The 18,050-nt window shown below is 41.7% G+C and overlaps 1 protein-coding gene across 1 annotated transcript; it reads right to left on the bottom strand.

Moving 5' to 3' along the window:
* Nucleotides 1-59: 59 nt before the first annotated feature.
* Nucleotides 60-13,707, bottom strand: LOC118079424 (olfactory receptor 14A16-like). The gene is made up of 3 exons (XM_060281165.1): nucleotides 13,542-13,707; nucleotides 8,122-9,127; nucleotides 60-219 (listed from the first exon to the last, which is right to left on the bottom strand). Exons 1-3 carry the CDS (start codon nucleotides 13,705-13,707, stop codon nucleotides 60-62), a joined length of 1,332 nt encoding a protein of 443 aa, XP_060137148.1.
* Nucleotides 13,708-18,050: the final 4,343 nt, after the last annotated feature.

The following is an 18,050-nucleotide window of genomic DNA, read 5'->3' as shown; positions in this document are numbered from 1 at the left end:
CTCTACTCTTGCAGAATGAAGATTTTCCATGAGGTGGAAATTTATTACTATTGTTACAGTTATGTTCCTGGGAGTTTGGTCTCAAGAGCCTCAAACAAATCAGCAATTGTGTTCCTTTGTTCCTTGGACTCAGGAGTCCCACAAAAAGCAGCAGCGGTGTTTGTTAAGCCTTGGTCCCAGGAGTCCAACACAAATCCATCAAAGTATGTAAACTTCCACCTTTAAACAAATATTGCCCGTGAAAATATTTAAGCTAGAATAAACCACTGACACCTAGATCTCTTTATATTCCTGTTTCTTAAAAAAAAAATCATTTAATACTATTAATAGTGGTGATGTTAATGCCATATAAGTATTTCTGGAACCTTCTTCTTTCAACTGGACATTCTCAGACTAATTTCTGATAGTTGTGTGAGGTATAACTAGCTCAGTGTTCCCCATGCAGTTTCCCCTTACCCACTGCGTTCTCCCATTTAGGATATCTGGAGGTGATGCTGTTTTTTTCTTAGTTCATCTGAGGTCTGTATTTTATATGGTCTGAGAGCTAGTTCTTCATTAACAACATCCCTATGTGTCCCTGAGACACCTTCATTTATCCAACCCTCGCCTTTGGCTGCGGAGGAATATATGTTCATAACCCTGTGCCATAATATCACTTTTGTCTCAGTAGCTGATGTATCTGGGAGTGGACACCTTGTGTTAAATCAGAGTTAAGGTGTTAACACACATGGTATCCTGGTCCTGAGTTTTCTATGAAACAAGAGCTCATCAGGGGAGCTTCACTGCTCTATGGATGTGGCCCTTTAACTTTGTAATGCCAAATAAGGATCTGTTTTGAGTCCCGCCAGCAAATATTTATAATTTTCACTTCACTTTCTGCCAACCCACTAGCGGGACTTTTTGAGACTAGAAGTAACATGAAAAGAATTTTCTCAAGTACCTGTGATGCAAATCTACGGCCCATGCCTGGAAAAAAAAATAGCTCTCAAGTGTGACTATTTCAGGATACTTTTGATTGAGTTAGCACAGTGGATGCAAACTAAGGCCCGGGGGGGCGAATGCGGCCCAATCGCCTTCTAAATCAGGCCCGCGGATGGTCCGGGAATCAGCATGTTTTTACATGAGTAGAATGTGTCTTTTTATTTAAAATGCATCTCTGGGTTATTTGTGGGGCCTGGCTCGTGCTTTTACATGAGTAGAATGTCTCCTTTTATTTAAAATGCATCTCTGGGTTATTTGTGGGGCATAGGAATTCGTTCAGATTTCTTTTCAAAATATAGTACGGCCCCCCACAAGGTCTAAAGGACAGTGGACCGGCCCCCTGCTGAAAAAGTTTGCTGACCCCTGAGTTAGCAGAATGGTTATTTCTCCAAGCACATTAAAACTTAGCTGGATTCCCTGTGAAAATACTTCAGCTAGAATAAATCATAGACACTTAGCTTGGCAAATATGTGAAGATATTTACTCACAGAGTTTCAAACCTTACAGCAAGCAAGTCTCTATCCATCGGCAGTACAAAAATTAAAGAAGTAAAAGTGTTGTCGAAAATTGACTCGAAAAGAAAATAGCTTAATTTCCTTGCAAAAAGGAACATGCAGTCTTTTGGTTAGGAAAGACCTATACTTTTAAGATTCAGGCCACTTGGTTTCTTTTACAGCTGAGAGCCATATTGCAGCTTTAGCCTGTTCCAGGAAGCAGCAGCTAGAGAAAAACAAGAGGGAAGGGGCAATAGCAGCTAGGAGCCTGCTATCTCCACTATACTTGCAACTTGATCTTAGGGCTAAGGTTAACGCTTTCATGCACAGAAGTGTGAATCAGTAGCTGTATATAAAAACAAATTTGAGTAAGAATATCTGACTAGCAATTAGTCACATCCCCACCATGTAAACAAATCTATTCCCAGCTTGGACCAAAATTCTACCATTGCTTTCTTAATACCCATTGATTCTTTATGTCCTCCAGCATCATATATTTGACTTATAGGGTAGCCTGTAATCTTTTTATCTATACCCACATTCACTTGAGGCCAGTGTAAAATTTATCTGACTTTTTTTCTTGCATTTCTCTATCTCAGTATGCTCTGTACTTTGTATTTGTGCCTACTGTGTTTTGGGTACTGCAAGTCTCCTTTAATACAACTCCATTAATTACCATGAACTCTACTGTATAATGATTGTATGAACTTGACATTCTGTGTGCTAACAGGTGTCAAGAGGTTGCCTGTATGACCACCTGAAGGGTATCATCTTTACCCTCTCTCAGTTCAGTCCATACATTGGTAAGTTTTTCAATAGTCTATTAACTAGACATATGCCATCTCACAGACAGTCTGTTAACTATTTCTCTCTCTCTCTTTATTGGTTTTTGCACATGTTTTCGAGATATAACATCCCATTTTATACAATATAACAAACCTTTGGCTATCACAGCCTAGCACTTCCGTCAGCCTCGACTAATTGTTTTCTAACTTTCTTTCTGATTCTGCATTTTATTTGAATAGTTATTGCTATAAAATCCAAATCCTAAATAAATTCCTTTTTGGCCTTTTTTGGAATAATTCATGTAATTCTCCTTACAAAACTCAGGAATCCCACACAAAACAACAATGGTCTTTTTTTAATACTTTGTCCAAGGAGTCTAACACAAATAATCAAGGTATGTAAATAAGCCATCCTGTTTCAAAACAACTTACTATATAACATTTAAAATACTTCTGTGAGATATGACTAGCTCAGTGTGTCCCCCCCCCCCACTGTGTTCCTCTTGCTTCTTCCATTCTTTCCTCCCTTTTATGATATCTGAAGTAGATGCTTTCTGTTGTATTTTAATTCTTGACAATCTGAGGTCTGTATTTGATATGATGTGGGCGTTACTTTTTTTTAAGAGCCCTATGTGTCCATATGATACAATCATGCCTTTTTGATTGTCACCTTTGGGTGTAGTGGGATTTGTGCTTATAACCCTGTGCTGTCACACATTTTTTCCTCCAGCTCTTTTGTATCTGATACTGAATGCCTTGTGTTAAATCTGAGTTAGGGTGTTGTGCACATTGTAGTCTAGTCCTGAGCTTTCTATTAAATAAGCGCTTAGCTTGTTAAGTGACCCAATCATTTTGTAATACCAAATCAAGCTCAGGTTTGAGTCTAAGGCATTTTACAGCAAATTCTTTATAATTTTTATTTTGCTTTCTGCCACCCCGCCAGTCCAGTGGCAGGCAGTGAAATTTCTCATAGGGGATCAGTTAGGGCCAGAGGCACTAGCTTGCAAAGGCATGTGGGGGTCGATTTTATGTGTGTGACGCTGTGACGTCCTGATGTCACGCCTCGATGCCTAAGCTGGGCAGAAGCTTCCTGGGCTTTGGGAAGGAGGCACCAGGGGAACATTTAGGGGACTAGCCTAGTCCCCATGACTGCTCACCACTGCACTAGTCTGAAGCTATTTGGGACTCTAATGTCTCTAATACTACGCCATTAGTTACCATGCATTTAACTGTAGGGTGAGTGTATGGACTTGACATTCTGTGGGCTGACCCACCTGTAGAGATGGCCCATATAACCATCTGAAGAGTATTCTTTTGCCCTATCTCAGTTCAGGCCATGCACTTGTAGAGACTGGCCATTTCTAAAAAACCTAGAACAAGGACAATTTCCCATTCTACACAATAGACTATAGTAGTATTGTCTACATTTTGCTCTCCAAAAGCTATCCAGATATCACTAATGCTATAAAAAATATAAACATCTTATTCTTTCCCTTTATAGAAAAGATGCAAATTCATCATCACTTTAAGATGTTCTGTATTCTTCTAGCCACTCATGGAACATTTTCTTTCTAAATCTCTCCCTGCTTTTCTTCTGAGACAGTCAAAATGTTTGTATACACTTGCAGAATGATGCTTTTACCATTGGGTGGGAAATTATTACTATTATTCTATTTATGTTCCTGGGAGTTTGATCTCAAGAGCCCCAAACAAATTAGCAATTGTGTTCCTGGATGCTTGGACTCAGGAGTCACACACAAAACAACCATGGTGGTTTTTTAAAGACTTTGCCCTATGGGTCTAACACAGATAATCAAGGCATGTAAATAAACCATCCTGTTTCAAAACAACTTACTATATAACATTTAAAATACTTGTATGAGATATGTCTAGCTCAGTATCCCCCCCACTGTGTTCCTCCTACTTCTGCTATTCTTTCCTCCCTTTTATAATATCTGAAGTAGATGCTTTCTGTTGCATTGGAATACTTGACAATCTGAGTCCTGTATTTGATATGATCTGGAAGTTACTTTTTTGTTAAGAGAGCCTATGTGTCCACATGATACCATCATGCATTTGACGGTCACCTTTGGTTGTAGTGGGATTGTGCTTATAAACCTGTGCCATCACACATTTTTTGTCTCCATCTCTTTTCTATCTGAGACTGAACGCCTTGTGTTAAGTCACAGTTCAGGTATTCTGCACACTGTAGTCTGGTCCTGAGTTTTCTGTTTAACAAGAGCTCAGCAGAGATGTTCGTTTTTCTAGTCATTTTGTAATGCCAAATAAAGATCTGTTTTGAGTCAGAGGCTTTTTTCAGCAAATGCTTTATAATTTTTATTTTGCCTTCATCGAGCCTGCCAGTCTAGTGGCATGTGGTGAAATTTTTCATAGGGGAGCCATTAGGGCCAGAGGCACTAACTCGCAAAGGGCATTGGGGGGGGGGGCGTTATGTCATGTGTGTGGATGGGCTTTGGGAAGATGACAGGATGGATCTTGGACCCATTGGAGCCTTGTACCTCCTTCCCTAAGCTGGGCAGAAACTTCCTGGGCTTTGGCAAGTAGACACCAGAGGAACATTTAGGGGACTAGCCTAGTCCCCTTAGTCCGATGACTGCACAGCATTACACTATTCTGAAGCTATTGGGGTCAGATGGGTGTATGGACTTGACATTCTGTGCGCTGACTCGCCTGTAGAGATGGCCCATATAACCATCTGAAGAGCATTATTTTGTCCTATCTCAGTTCAGTCCATGCACTTGTAGAGACTGGCCATTTTTAAACTATCATTTGCCACATACCACCTCACAGTCAGTCTCACTGCATATCTCCACTGTGCTAAAAGCTCTGGGCAATGCATGAACCACCACTAAATTTCAACCAGGTGTAAACTCTCAGAAATACCTTAGATTTCACCCGGGGGGAAATCCTCAAAAGATATAATCTTTAGCCAATGCCTAAGCCAATACCGCTCACATTTGTAATCAATAAAGTTGTGGCCAAAATTTGACCAATAACCTTAAACTTAAATTCTGTGTCCGTTTGAAGTTCTTTATTCCAATGGGGGGTTGGTTTGATGGTCTTGACACGCGACTGGATAGCATGACCATTTTTCTCAGTATTTAAAAGATACAACTCTCCTTAGTACGTAACAACACTGGATACATCTGTTTACTAACACTCATTGTGGGTTACAACTTAACGGTTACTCTTCTAAGGCTCGACACTTCATTTTATTCATGCTTATTCATGTAAGACACAATATGTAGTTTCAGGCAGACACTCTTTACACCAGTGATGGGCAACCTTTTGAGCTTGGTGTATCAAAATTTGCCAAAAAACCGAGCATAACTCGGGTGGTGTGTCACGTCGAGAAAAAAACCATAATTTCGTGATATTTATAGTTTAAATAACAAAAATGTATAATTGTAATAGATAACTGTATCAAAACCTAATTATTTAACCAAACCAAACCAAAAAACCCTTATTTATCACAAAGTGCCCAGAGTTGTTGAGCTTTTTGGGAGGAGCTGCTGACCAAAGTTTTGGAGGTTTTTTGGGGGGTGCAAAAGTTGCTTTGCTTTTTTTGAGGGGGTGCCCCAAAGCTGCTGCGCTTTGGGGGCAGAGAACAGAAATAAATAATGAATAATACCTTCGCTGGAACTGACATGCAGCACCGACATAGTCTGCCAAAGCACCAAAAAAACCAGCACAGAACGGCTTAAAAAATGAACGCTGTTACACCCAAACATAGTCTGTCAAAGCGCCAGAAAAAACAGCACAGAAAGGGTTAAAAAACCAATCTCTGGCTACCAGCAACAACAACAACCACCACAACAAAAGGACCCGGGTTTTAACAGCGGAGACAAGTTGTAGGAGGAGCGGGAGAACAAATGGGGGTGGAACAACAACAGCGTGAATGGGCAGATGGGGCGCGTGCCAGCAGTGAGGGCTCTGCGTGTCACGTCTGACACGCGTGTCATAGGTTCGCCATCACTGCTTTACACTGAACTTTAAAACCCCAGTCAGCACATTTCTTCAAACCTCTTTGCAGGATAGATTATTTCCATTTATAATGGGCATTTGTTTCACTATCCTAGCAACTATCTTACAACTTCTCCTAAACTTTTTAATTCCCCTTCAAGGAATTAAATTGGTCATCCATGTTTAGCTAGTTCCTAATCCCAATCAGAAAAAGTCCTTCTCTCTCCAGGTTGCTGTCTAAATGACAAACAGTCCCTCTATCTAGCTGACATACAATCCCACTCTGTTTGACAGCAAAGTTCTGTATTTTTTGACTCACCAGTTCTTCCAGATTGGTTGGTGTTTTAATAAACTCTGACTGCTGCTGACTCAAGATCTGACCATTGCAATCACCTTTATCTATGCTGCTTCTAAGGGAATGGTGAATACCTCTGGTACCTATTCTGTTCTTATTTCAGTAGTGATGTAAAAATCTGCATTGTCCAGTGAGGAGGTTTCTCTTTTTTGTATTTTCTCCTGAGCTTCCGTTAGATGGCAACATATTTTCTCAGTGGTGGCCTTCTCGGTGGTGGCGCCCACCCTGTGGAACGCCCTCCCATCAGATGTCAAAGAGACACTACCTTGAAAACCTGAATACTAGGTTAAAAGTGCTGTTTACATGCTGCGGGGTGTCAGGGCTGAAAGGAAACATGACCTGTTACCATCCATATTGTAGAAGATTAAGGGTTGCTGAGATGTGTTCAGCCTATTGCGTGGTCAGGCAGAGACCCCCAAAACCCCAGGCAGCCCCCAGGCAGAATAACACCACCAGACAATGTTCTATGGGATTAAAATTGGCCACAACTTTATTAAGATTTAGGTGTAGGGAGACCTTGGCACAGACATTGGGCGTTTATCCTTCCCAGCCCCCCAGCCGGGGATCTGGGTAATTTCTGGGTTATCCAGGATATATGGGGGTTGGGCTAGCTCTGGAGAACATATGTTCAAGCAGATAGCCCGCCCCCCCTTTTCGCTGCTGCTGGAGGGGGAGGCCACTGACAGCCCCTGGGCGAATGGTCAATGCCTCCCTCCTAGACCCCTTTAACAGGAATTCTGGTATCACCACCGCAATGGGGGTGGGGGGGCTACCTCCCCCACACACCCCAAATTTTGGTAAATGTCTAAAGGATTCTGCCCAAGGCCTGCAACCACCAAAGTTGTGACAAATTGCTACGGGAAAGGCAAAACCTGCCAATGCAAGGAAAGTCATTTCCAGCCCTTCAACAGCGGCCTTGTCGTAGCAGCTTCAGCGTGCATGTTTGCCTGCGGAAGAAAAAAGGGGGTTATCCTGTAATGTAAGCATTAACTTTTGGGAGTGGAGGGTGGGAAAGCTCTGGAGTCGTTGAATGCTTCCCATGTATGTCTCGCCTTCTGCTGTGGGCACTGGATGGTTACCTCCTCCTACCTTGCCAATCCCCCCCCCCCGGCAACACCTCCCCCGGCTGGATTGGACGGCTGGCTGTGTGGGCAGAGACCACAGGTATCCAGCCTGGGAAGGTGGTGCCAGCCTCCGAACTGCTGGGGGCTGCCTGAGGCTCCCAGGGTGCTAAGTGCGACCGTGCAAAATGTGCACCCCTTTTATATGGGGCACGGTCACTGTAGGCCACTTTAAGAATCATGCAAGTGAACAATGGGGTATAAATGTCAACATACATACGTAAATGTGTTATCAACATGCCATGGGATCTGACAAGCAAAAGTGTGAAAGATACAGCTGAGCTAAAGGAATGCAAGATGACCATTTTAAACAATGCAGATGTTGAGTTTGCATATCTGAATCTATCAGGAAGATTTCACTTGAAATGATGCTTTGTTCCAGGAAATCTCTTTAATTATACCTTTTCAGAGAAGATTGCCTCAAACCCAACAGCTTTGATAAAGCATTTTTTATCTCCTTATTTCTCATGCTGTAAATTATTGGATTGAACAAGGGTGGGACAATGGTATACATCACAGTTAATGCAAAGTCCAGGTCAGATGGAGTTTTAGAGGGAAGCCTAAGGTACGCAAAAGATGGTGTGAAACAAAACACAGAGAAGACAACAAGGTGGGGTATGCAAGTGGAGAAGGCCTTTTTCCTTCCCTGTACAGAAGGGAGTTTCAGAACTGCAGTAAAAATGTGCACATAAGTGACAACAATGAAGACAAAACATCCAAACGCAAATGCTATGCTCAGCAACAAGACTCCAATTTCTACTAGGTAGAGATTAGAGCAGGCAAGTGTAAGTAACTGTGGGATCTCACAGAAAAACTGATTGACAATGTTTGAACAGAAAGGGGTTGCAAAAGTTGCACTAGTGTGCATGACAGCATTGAGAAGGCCAGCAACCCACACACCACCAACCATTTGTTTGCAGGCTGCCCTGTTCATCACCATTTCATATTGTAAGGGATTGCAAATTGCAACATGGCGATCGTATGCCATGACTGTAAGAAGGGCGACATCAGATGATAAAAAGAAAAATAACGAAAGCACTTGAGCAACACATCCAGCATAAGATATGTGTCTGATATTCATGAGAGAATTGGCCATAGATTTGGGGATGGTGACTGAAACAGCCCCTATGTCCTGTATGGCCAGGTTCATCAGAAAGAAGTACATGGGAGTGTGAAGGTGGTGGTCAAAAGCTACAGCAGAGATGATGAGAAGATTCCCAAATACAGTTGCCAGGTACAATAACAGGAACAGAGAGAAGTATAGAATCTGCAGTTCCCGTACAGCTGAAAACTCCAGGAGTAGAAATTCAGAGACAGAGGATTCATTGCCTATCTTTGCATTCATCATTAAAATGATTGCTGCTTCTAGAAGAAAACAGGAAGACAAGCATAGGTTTAAGTCCTCTTCTGATAACAAATATTTGTTATCCAATACTGATTTGGGTGTGGTTTTTGTGGGATGTAGATTTAAAATAAAGAAGTGAAAAAAACGGTGTAATAATAAATCTTCATCTAAAGAAGAACTTAGCTTTCAACTCCATATAGATAATGCACCATTATCTTAAAATAAGTTACTGCTAAGTATTCCTTTTTTCCCCTCCTGGGAATTATAGGAGTACAACTCTTCCCAAACAGTATAGAAATTTGTTCATGTATGCTACTACAGTGGCAAGAATATTATTTGCCCAAAAATGGCAAGAGGAAGTCTCGTGAAAGAATGGATACAAAAACTTGTGGACTATGCAGAAATGGTGAAATTTACTGGAAAAATAAGAAATCAAGATGAACTTTTTATAAAAGAATGGAAATGGTTTATTGAATATTTACAAACAAATTGTAAACAGATAAAGACATTGGCAGGATTACTATAATAAACTGCAGTTTCATAAGAGTATACAATTAAGGTAGATGAATAAAAGAATAAGTTAAGGTAATATAGAATATGCAGGAAATGATAAAAATAAATTCAAGGAACTACAGAAAGATTCGAGTTTTGAATTGAAATGTATATAACTGAAAATCATGAATTAAAAAATAAAAATAAACTACTGCTGTTTCAAAAATAGTAGATGCTGCTAACCAGAATTACTTGGAGATGAATGTTGCCACTGCTGAAGTTCAGCCTCCATCCTTGGCATATTTTCTATCTATGTGGACGTCTGCAGAAAAAAATGTGGAGAGGGCAGATGCCTCTTGCTATCATCTCCATATTTACAACACACATTTTGATAGTTATTACTTCGATTTTGATTACTTCGATTTTGCTACTGCTGCAGTTCAGCCTCCATCCTTGGCATATTTTCTGTCAAAACCTGTTGTAGCTTCTGAGGGCTGTACAAAGGAGCATGGAGTAGCAAAGCAATTATAATCCTCTCTCCATGAGGTTGCACATTTATGCAGTCCCACTGAGCAAAATTTGGCTTTGCTTGTCATGGAAACCAGGTCTCTGGTTTTTCTATGTGCAGTCGATATTAGGTTTCTGGAGAAACCTAGAACAAGGACAATTTCCCATTCTACACAATAGACTATAGCAGGGGTTCCCAACAAAATTTTCTTGAGGACCCCTCATCGAGCCGCTATTGTGACAAGGACCCCCATTAATTCCTAATCCTAAAATTAAAAAGTGAGAGCCAAATTAAGAGTGTTTTTATAAGAGTCCAGGGAGGAGGGAGGGGAATGGAGAAGACAGGGTACCTGCGCAGTAGCGCACAAATGAAGCCGACGCGCGCAAAGCATCTTGGGGAGGTGAGCGTTAGTAGAATCAGTAGTGTTTGTAAAGTGCCACTTAACGGCATACAGCAAAACTACTGCCTCTATCTAATTCTAGTTTTGCGCTAGACTCTGCTCATGCAGGAAGCGGCCAAAACAAAAAATCTGTTATCATACGAAATATATTTAATATATTTTTTATTCTAATAGCATCTTGCGGACCCCTCTGGCATAGCTCGCGGACCTCTGGGGGTCCCCAGACCACCTGTTGGGAACCACTGGACTATAGTATAGTAGTATTGTCTGCATTTTGCTCTCCAAAAGCTATCCAGGTATCACTAATGCTATAAAAAATATAAACACCTTACTCTTTTCCTTTATAGAGAATAGATTTCCAGATGCAATTTCTTCATCACTTTAAGATGTTCTGTATTCTTCTAGCCACTCATGGAACATTTTATTTTTAAATCTCTCCCTGCTTTTCTTCTGAGACAGTCAAAATGTTTGTATACACTTGCAGAATGATGCTTTTACCATTGGGTGGAAATTATTATTATTATTCCATTTATGTTCCTGGGAGTTTGATCTCAAGAGCCCCAAACAAATTAGCAATTGTGTTTCTGGATGCTTGGACCCAGGAGTCCCACACAAAACAACCATGGTGGTTTTTTAAAGACTTTGCCCTATGGGTCTAACACAAATAATCAAGGCATGTAAATATACCATCCTGTTTCAAAACAACTTACTATATAATATTTAAAATACTTGTATGAGATATGACTAGCTCAGTATCCCTCCCCCACTGTGTTCCTCCTACTTCTGCCATTCTTTCCTCCCTTTTATAATATCTGAAGTAGATGCTTTCTGTTGCATTTGAATACTTGGCAATCTGAGTCCTGTATTTGATATGATCTTGAAGTTACTTTTTTGTTAAAAGACCTTTGTGTCAGATGATACCATCATGCATTTTGACGGTCACCTTTGGTTGTAATGGGATTTGTGCTTATAACCCTGTGGCATAATACATTTTTTGTCTCCATTTCTTTTGTATCTGAGACTGAACTAGTATTAAGTCACAGTTCAGGTATTCTGCACATTGTAGTTTGGTCCTGAGTTTTCTATTGAACAAGAGCTCAGCAGGGGATTTTCCTTTTTCTAGTCACATGGTCCAGTCATTTTGTGATGCCAAATAAATATCTTTTTGGAGTCAAAGGCATTTTTCAGCAAATCCTTTATAATTTTTATTTTGCTTTCATTGAGCCTACTATTCCAGTGGCATGCGGTGAAATTTCTCATAGGGGAACAGCTAGGGCCAGAGGCACTAACTTCCAAAGGGCATTGGGGGGGGGGTCAATATCATGTGTGTGATGTTGTGATTTCCTGATGTCAGGCATGTGAGCATTGCACCTCCATCCCTCAGCTGGGCAGAAGCTTAGGTCACAATGTGGAGGTGGTGGTAGGGCTCTGACATGCTGCTGGAGCCCTCCTGTCTCCTTCCAAAAGCCAGATGGGCTTTGGGAAAATGGCAGGATGGATGTTGGACCCATTGGAGCCTCGTACCTCCTTCCCTAAGCTGGGCAGAAGCTTCCTGGGCTTTGGAAAGGAGGCACCAGGGGAACATTTAGAGGACTAGCCTAGTCCCCTTAGTCCAATGACCGCACACCACTGCACTAGTCTGAAGCTATTGGGGTCTAGAATTTCTCCTTTAAATATTACCCCGTCAGTTACCATGAGTTTAACTGTAGGATGAGTGTATGGACTTGACATTCTGTGGGCTGACCCGCCTGTAGAGATGGCCCATATAACCATCTGAAGAGCATTATTTTGCCCTATCTCAGTTCAGTCCATGCACTTGTAGAGACTGACAATTTTTAAACTGTCATTTGACCATAGCTGCCACGTTTTCCCTTTTCTCGCGAGGAAGCCTATTCAGCATAAGGGAAAATCCCTTTAAAAAAGGGATAACTTGGCAGCTATGCATTTGACACATACCACCTCACAGTTAGTGTCACTGCTTATCTCCACATAGATTTTACTTGGGGGCGGTGGGGGGATATCTGGAGTATTCTTTTTAAAATAATAATAATAATAACACAAAAAGACAAAACATTAAAAAAGAACATTTCTGCCCACCGTCTCCCCCCTCCCCCCACAAGTCCCCTTCTGCCACAAGTGGATCCTGCGGGTGTTGAGAGTCGAAGGTAGTCCATTTTAAGGCTGGTTTTGTCCCCACCCCCCTCTCCCCAGCTCCTGAACCCCCCCCCCCGCCACCAGGAGGCCCCGAGAAATAAGGAGAGATTGGGATAGGGAACCCCCCAATCATTTATATCTTTCAGCATAATAGACAGACAAACAAACAAATAAAAAAATATCAAATTCTTAATTTGTTAGACATTATATTTGTGACTTCCTCAGATCCCTTCTTCCTGATTTTCATGATTCTTAAATATAATTATGGCGGGTTTCTTATTCTTATTTCCTATTCTAATTCTTAAAACTCCTGCCACAAGGGGCACCCATGAGGTACGACACTCCAAGGGAGGTCTAATTTGTAATTGGGTTTCCTTCCACCCCTCCCTCCCCCCAAAGCCCCCCCTGCCACCAGAGGTTTCAGGTCGATAGGGAGGGAGATATGTGGCTATCCACCCAACTACCTGTCTAAACATAACTTTGCTACTCCACAAATCTAAAATTTCTTTCCCCCAGCCCTTCCTCTACCCCCCACAAGAAATATCAATTATTACATATTATTAAGATCTCTAACCAAACATCTTAACATTATTCTCTTAAACACCCTCTTCTTCCCACCGGAGTCTTTCCCCCGTTGGTACAGCATATCCTTCATCCAGCCAAGATTTCAGAACCGTTTTTCAGCCAGACTAAATTACCAATTTACCACTTTTTTCAGCCCACACCAAGTCTTTCCCAAATCAAACTTCCAGTCTCTGTGTTCCCCTCCCTCTGCTTTTCCCACCCCTCAATCTCACTTCTCTCTTTTCCATTTTCCTCAGTCTCCCCATTTTCAAATATCATTATCCATTGGGGGGGGGGTGATGCTTCTCCTCAAGGATTGCTTTCTCACTTAAATTCCAAAAGCTGCTAGTGTTGGTACTCTTATATTCATCTTCTTCTTTTTCCACCTTTTGTTGAGCATCATCCTCTTCTTGATTTTTGAGAGCCCTTTCCTTTTCAAAAATGTTGTCTTGGTCCTGATCATAATCCACTGTATTCGTCAACGGTGAACTAAGTTGTTCCTGTCCCTTTAAGAGATCTCTCATTTCTCCCAGAATTTCCAAGTAGTTTAAAACAGTCTGCCGGAAGGCTGCTGAGTAGGTTGTTGACATTCTTTCTTAACCACAAGCAGAATGGAGATTAGAAGACAGTAGACACTGGAAATTTCCTTCCTTGAGAACGGTTACCTCCATCTTGGCTAACCTTTTTTCAAACTCTTTAACATCTTCCAATATCAAATAGCGTCCTTAACGAAAATTTCTCCTTTCCCTTTTTGACAGCTGTCAAATTTATTTCTTAATAGCCTTGCTGCTCCTCGTAGGGTGCCGGCTCCAAGGTCAAGAAGGGGTTAAAAAGGCTTTCTTTCTTTGGAGTTTTTGAAACTGTCCTTCTCCCTTTCGGCTTTGGGATATTTTCGCCCCTCTAAAGTCCACAGTAGGAAGAGATCGACTTCCATTTTTTAAAACTCTTCCTAAAATTCCGATTAAATTCTGATAAATCCAATTAGAGATTTCACTTACTTTGTCCAAATCTTTTGTTTCTTTAGAAGAATCTGCCGCTTGCTGGTAGAAGACTCGGGGCTTCGCTACTCGGAGGTGACGGTGGTGCCCAAAATGGCTCCCGCGACTCCACTCCGCTGGCTCACGGCCGGTTCTACTGAACCTCCCGGGCAGCGAAGGAATCGCCAAGTTTCGGAGCTCAGCTGGGCTGCTAAGCCCCCAGGGACGCTCTTCCCGGGGTTCTTTTGGGGAATCCGTGCGCCCCGCGGATTTCCCCCCCTCCGCGATGCCAGAGACCTCGGAGCTCGAGGTCTCTGCGTCTTCTTTCCAGCGTGGCAGACCGGAAGTCTGGATATCTGTAGTATTCTTGAGGGCCTTGCTTGCAATGGTGACTAAGAGTTTGTGATCTGTTCTGCTAATATTGGTCTCACATATAGAAAAGTGTCAATTGTTTTATATTCAGCACCTCTTTTTCTATTTGTGACCTGATAATTTTCTAAAAATTTCTGTAGTCATTAATCACATTCTGTGATAGTACTACCCCAAGTAAGGATTTCATATACAGTATATATTGTTAGGGTGCCAGCAAGTAGGCACACTGAAGAGCAGCAGACAGGGTCGGATAAGCCAAGGTCAACAGTCTGGTCAGAGCCAGTTGAAGTCAGTTGGTTACGTCAACAGGAACCAAGGACAAGATGAGCGAGGCAACTAGGCACTTCAGTACGACGTTGCAAACACTGAGGAGTGGCCAGCCGACCTCTCTCTTAAGTAGCAGGTTCCCTCCCCCGCTTTTATGAGCTGCAGCTGTTTCTAATTGCAGCTGGCGTTTTTCAGCTCTGCGTTCCTTTGCAGAGAAGGGAGGGGGGAGGGGCTATCTGATAACCTGCTTCACTGGGGCCTGGTTCTGGATCGACTTGTTGCTGCAGTTCTGATCTTCCCTCCTCCCTGTCAGATTGCTCTTCTTCCGATGAGTGCCTCCACCAGTCTTCCCCAAGTGTGAATTCCTCAGATTCCTCTGTGGGGGCTTGCCTCTGTGGGGCTTGTCAGGGGGAGCTAGTCACCACTCCTCCTCGTCTGTCTCAACCCTGACATATATCTTAGTGTTTTCCTTTAAAAATGTGATATATAGTCTTGTGGGTATACAGTGGTACCTTGGTTTAAGTACACAATTGGTTCCGGAAGTCTGTACTTAACCTGAAGCGTACTTAACCTGAAGCAAACTTTACCATTGAAAGTAATGGAAAGTGGATTAATCCATTCCAGACGGTCCGTGGAGTACTTATACTAAAGCGTATTTAACCTGAAGCGAACTTTCCCGTTGAAAGTAATGGAAAGTGGATTAATCCGTTCCAGACGGGTCCGCGGACTACTCAACCTGAAGCGTACTTACCGGTAATCTGAAGTATGAGTGTAATTGGTTCCAGAAGTCCGTACTAAACCTGAAGTGTACTTAACCTGAAGCAAACTTTCCCATTGAAAGTAATGGAAAGTGGATTAATCCGTTCCAGATGGGTCCGCGGAGTACTTAAACTGAACGTACTCAAACCAAAGCGTACTTAAACCAAGGTATGACTGTAATATGAACAATAGGGAAAATTGCACAGTGCTTGGGCTCCTGTCTTAAGGTGTAAATACCCCATGTCTAGATGTTCTGAGATAAGGGTGCCAGGTGCACTTTGTTACCATGGCAACAGCAAATGAGGTTAAGTGTATAATATAATATAATTACCGTTTCTAAACAGCACACTATATAATATTTAAAATAATAATACTGTGTTGCTACATAAGTCTGTCTGGAACCTTCTGGTTTCAACTGGACTTTCTCAGACTCATTTCTTTCTTTCTTTCTTTTTAAAACATTGTTTTTATTTATTTTCATGGTACAGAGAGTTGTGTGAGTTATGACTGGCTAAGTGTTCTCTGCTCCATTCCCTACCTTCTGCTGTGTTTTGGTCAATGCTCTAAATTTCACCCAGGTGTTTATTTTGTGAACTGCCATGAGAGCTTGTGATGAAGGGTGGTATTTAAATCCAACAAATAGTAAAATAATAACAATAACTTTAAGGAAATACCATAGTGTTCCACAAGAAAGAAAAAAAGATGGAAGGGTATCCTTGAAGCCACCATTTGCAATGTAGACAAGGGATTTGTGATCTGCTTCTGTTAATATTGGTCTCCCATATATAAATGTGTGGACTTTTTTGACATTCAAATAGAAGGGCCAGCACCTCTTTTTTCTATTTGTGCATGGTTGCTTTTGGGGTCGGTGGGAGGCCTTGTAGCACATACTACCTGCCTCCAGAGTGTCCATGCTTTTGTGGGATTTAATGTGTATCAATGCTGACTTGGGTTGCCCTTGGCAAAATATAGTGACTGACAATCTAATAAATAAATTAACAATTTAACAATCAAAGCAGTTCCTATGCCTTCTCTGAGGCAACTATGGGCATTTCATAATCAGACTAACTATTGTGTTCAAATCTTTACACTATGTTAGCATACCATGTCTACAGAGCATGAAGTTCTTTTCATTTATTCATAAAGATTCATAAAGATTACATACATTTGAGTACTTCTAGAAACATTGCAAGGAACATGTGCCACTGGTCTTTTTGGCTATATTATTTAGATTTTATATACATCGTTCACTTTGCCCATTCCTCAAAATACATAAGGGTACCTCTGTTCAATGTGAAGGTCTTTTGTTTGGCATATTATGCGTCATCTTTAAATGAATTCCACAGTATAGCAAGTTTTTGCTCTAAGCAACGGTTCTATATTCACATACACTTTCACAAATAGGATGAACTCTATCAGTTCTGGGAAGCTGACCTCCATTCCCCTTTGTGGAATTACTTACCCTTTGTGAAATTCCAGTCTTATATTTTCCCAAAGGATGTGGTTTTTAAAAAAGATTTTGTGAAATTATGTCATGGCCACTGTGTCAGACTCACCACTAAGGTTGGGACAAATTTCCTGGGTATCTAAAAGATACAATACTCCCCAGTAAAAAATCACTGGGGACATGTGTTTTAACTCTTTGTCAGTAAAAAAAACAAAAAACAGCCAGGTGTTCTGCTTATAAGAAGGATGCCCTGGGTCCACCTATCTCCCACCAAAGGCTCAAAGTAATGAGGAGGCACTTCTGCTACAAAGATAGACTTTTATATATTTACATTCATTGAGGATTCAAACTTAAGAGTCACTCTCTTAAGGCACAACACTTCATTTTAGAAAGGTTACTTATGTGGGTTGCAATAGTTTCAGGCAAAAACTCTTTAGAGAGAACTTTTAAGCCTCAGTTAGCATTCTTGTTTAAAACTAGTCTCAGGACAGACTATTTCCAACTAAATTGGATATTTGTGTCACTGCCTAGCAAGAATCTCACAGCCCCTTCTAAAGTTTCTCCCTTAGCTTCAGCTAAGCAGATTGGGTTGCCCTGCAAAACAGGTGGCACTGTGGGTTAAACCTCAGAGCCTAGAGCTTGCTGATCAGAAGGTCGGTTGTTCAAATCCCCGAGACGGGGTGAGCCCCTGTTGCTCAGTCTCAGCTCCTGCCAACCTAGCAGTTCGAAAGCACATCAAAGTGCAAATAGATTAATAGGTTAAATAGGCAAATAGATTAATAGCTAGGGATCATGGGAGTTGTAGGCCAAAACATATGGAGGGCCGCAGTTTGGGGATGCCTGGCCTAGAGCTTGCTGATCAGAAGGTCAGTTGTTCAAATCCCCACAACGGGGTGAGCCCTCGTTGCTCAGTCTCAGCTCCTGCCAACCTAGCAGTTCGAAAGCACATCAAACTGCAAGTAGATTAATAGGTACCTCTACAGCAAGAAGGTAAACGGCGTTTCCATGTGCTGCTCTGGTTCGTCAGAAGTGGCTTTGTCATGCT

This window comes from Zootoca vivipara, chromosome 13, assembly GCF_963506605.1.
Source record: "Zootoca vivipara chromosome 13, rZooViv1.1, whole genome shotgun sequence".
Lineage (NCBI taxonomy): Eukaryota > Metazoa > Chordata > Lepidosauria > Squamata > Lacertidae > Zootoca > Zootoca vivipara.
This window is presented reverse-complemented; position numbering and strand designations above follow the sequence as displayed.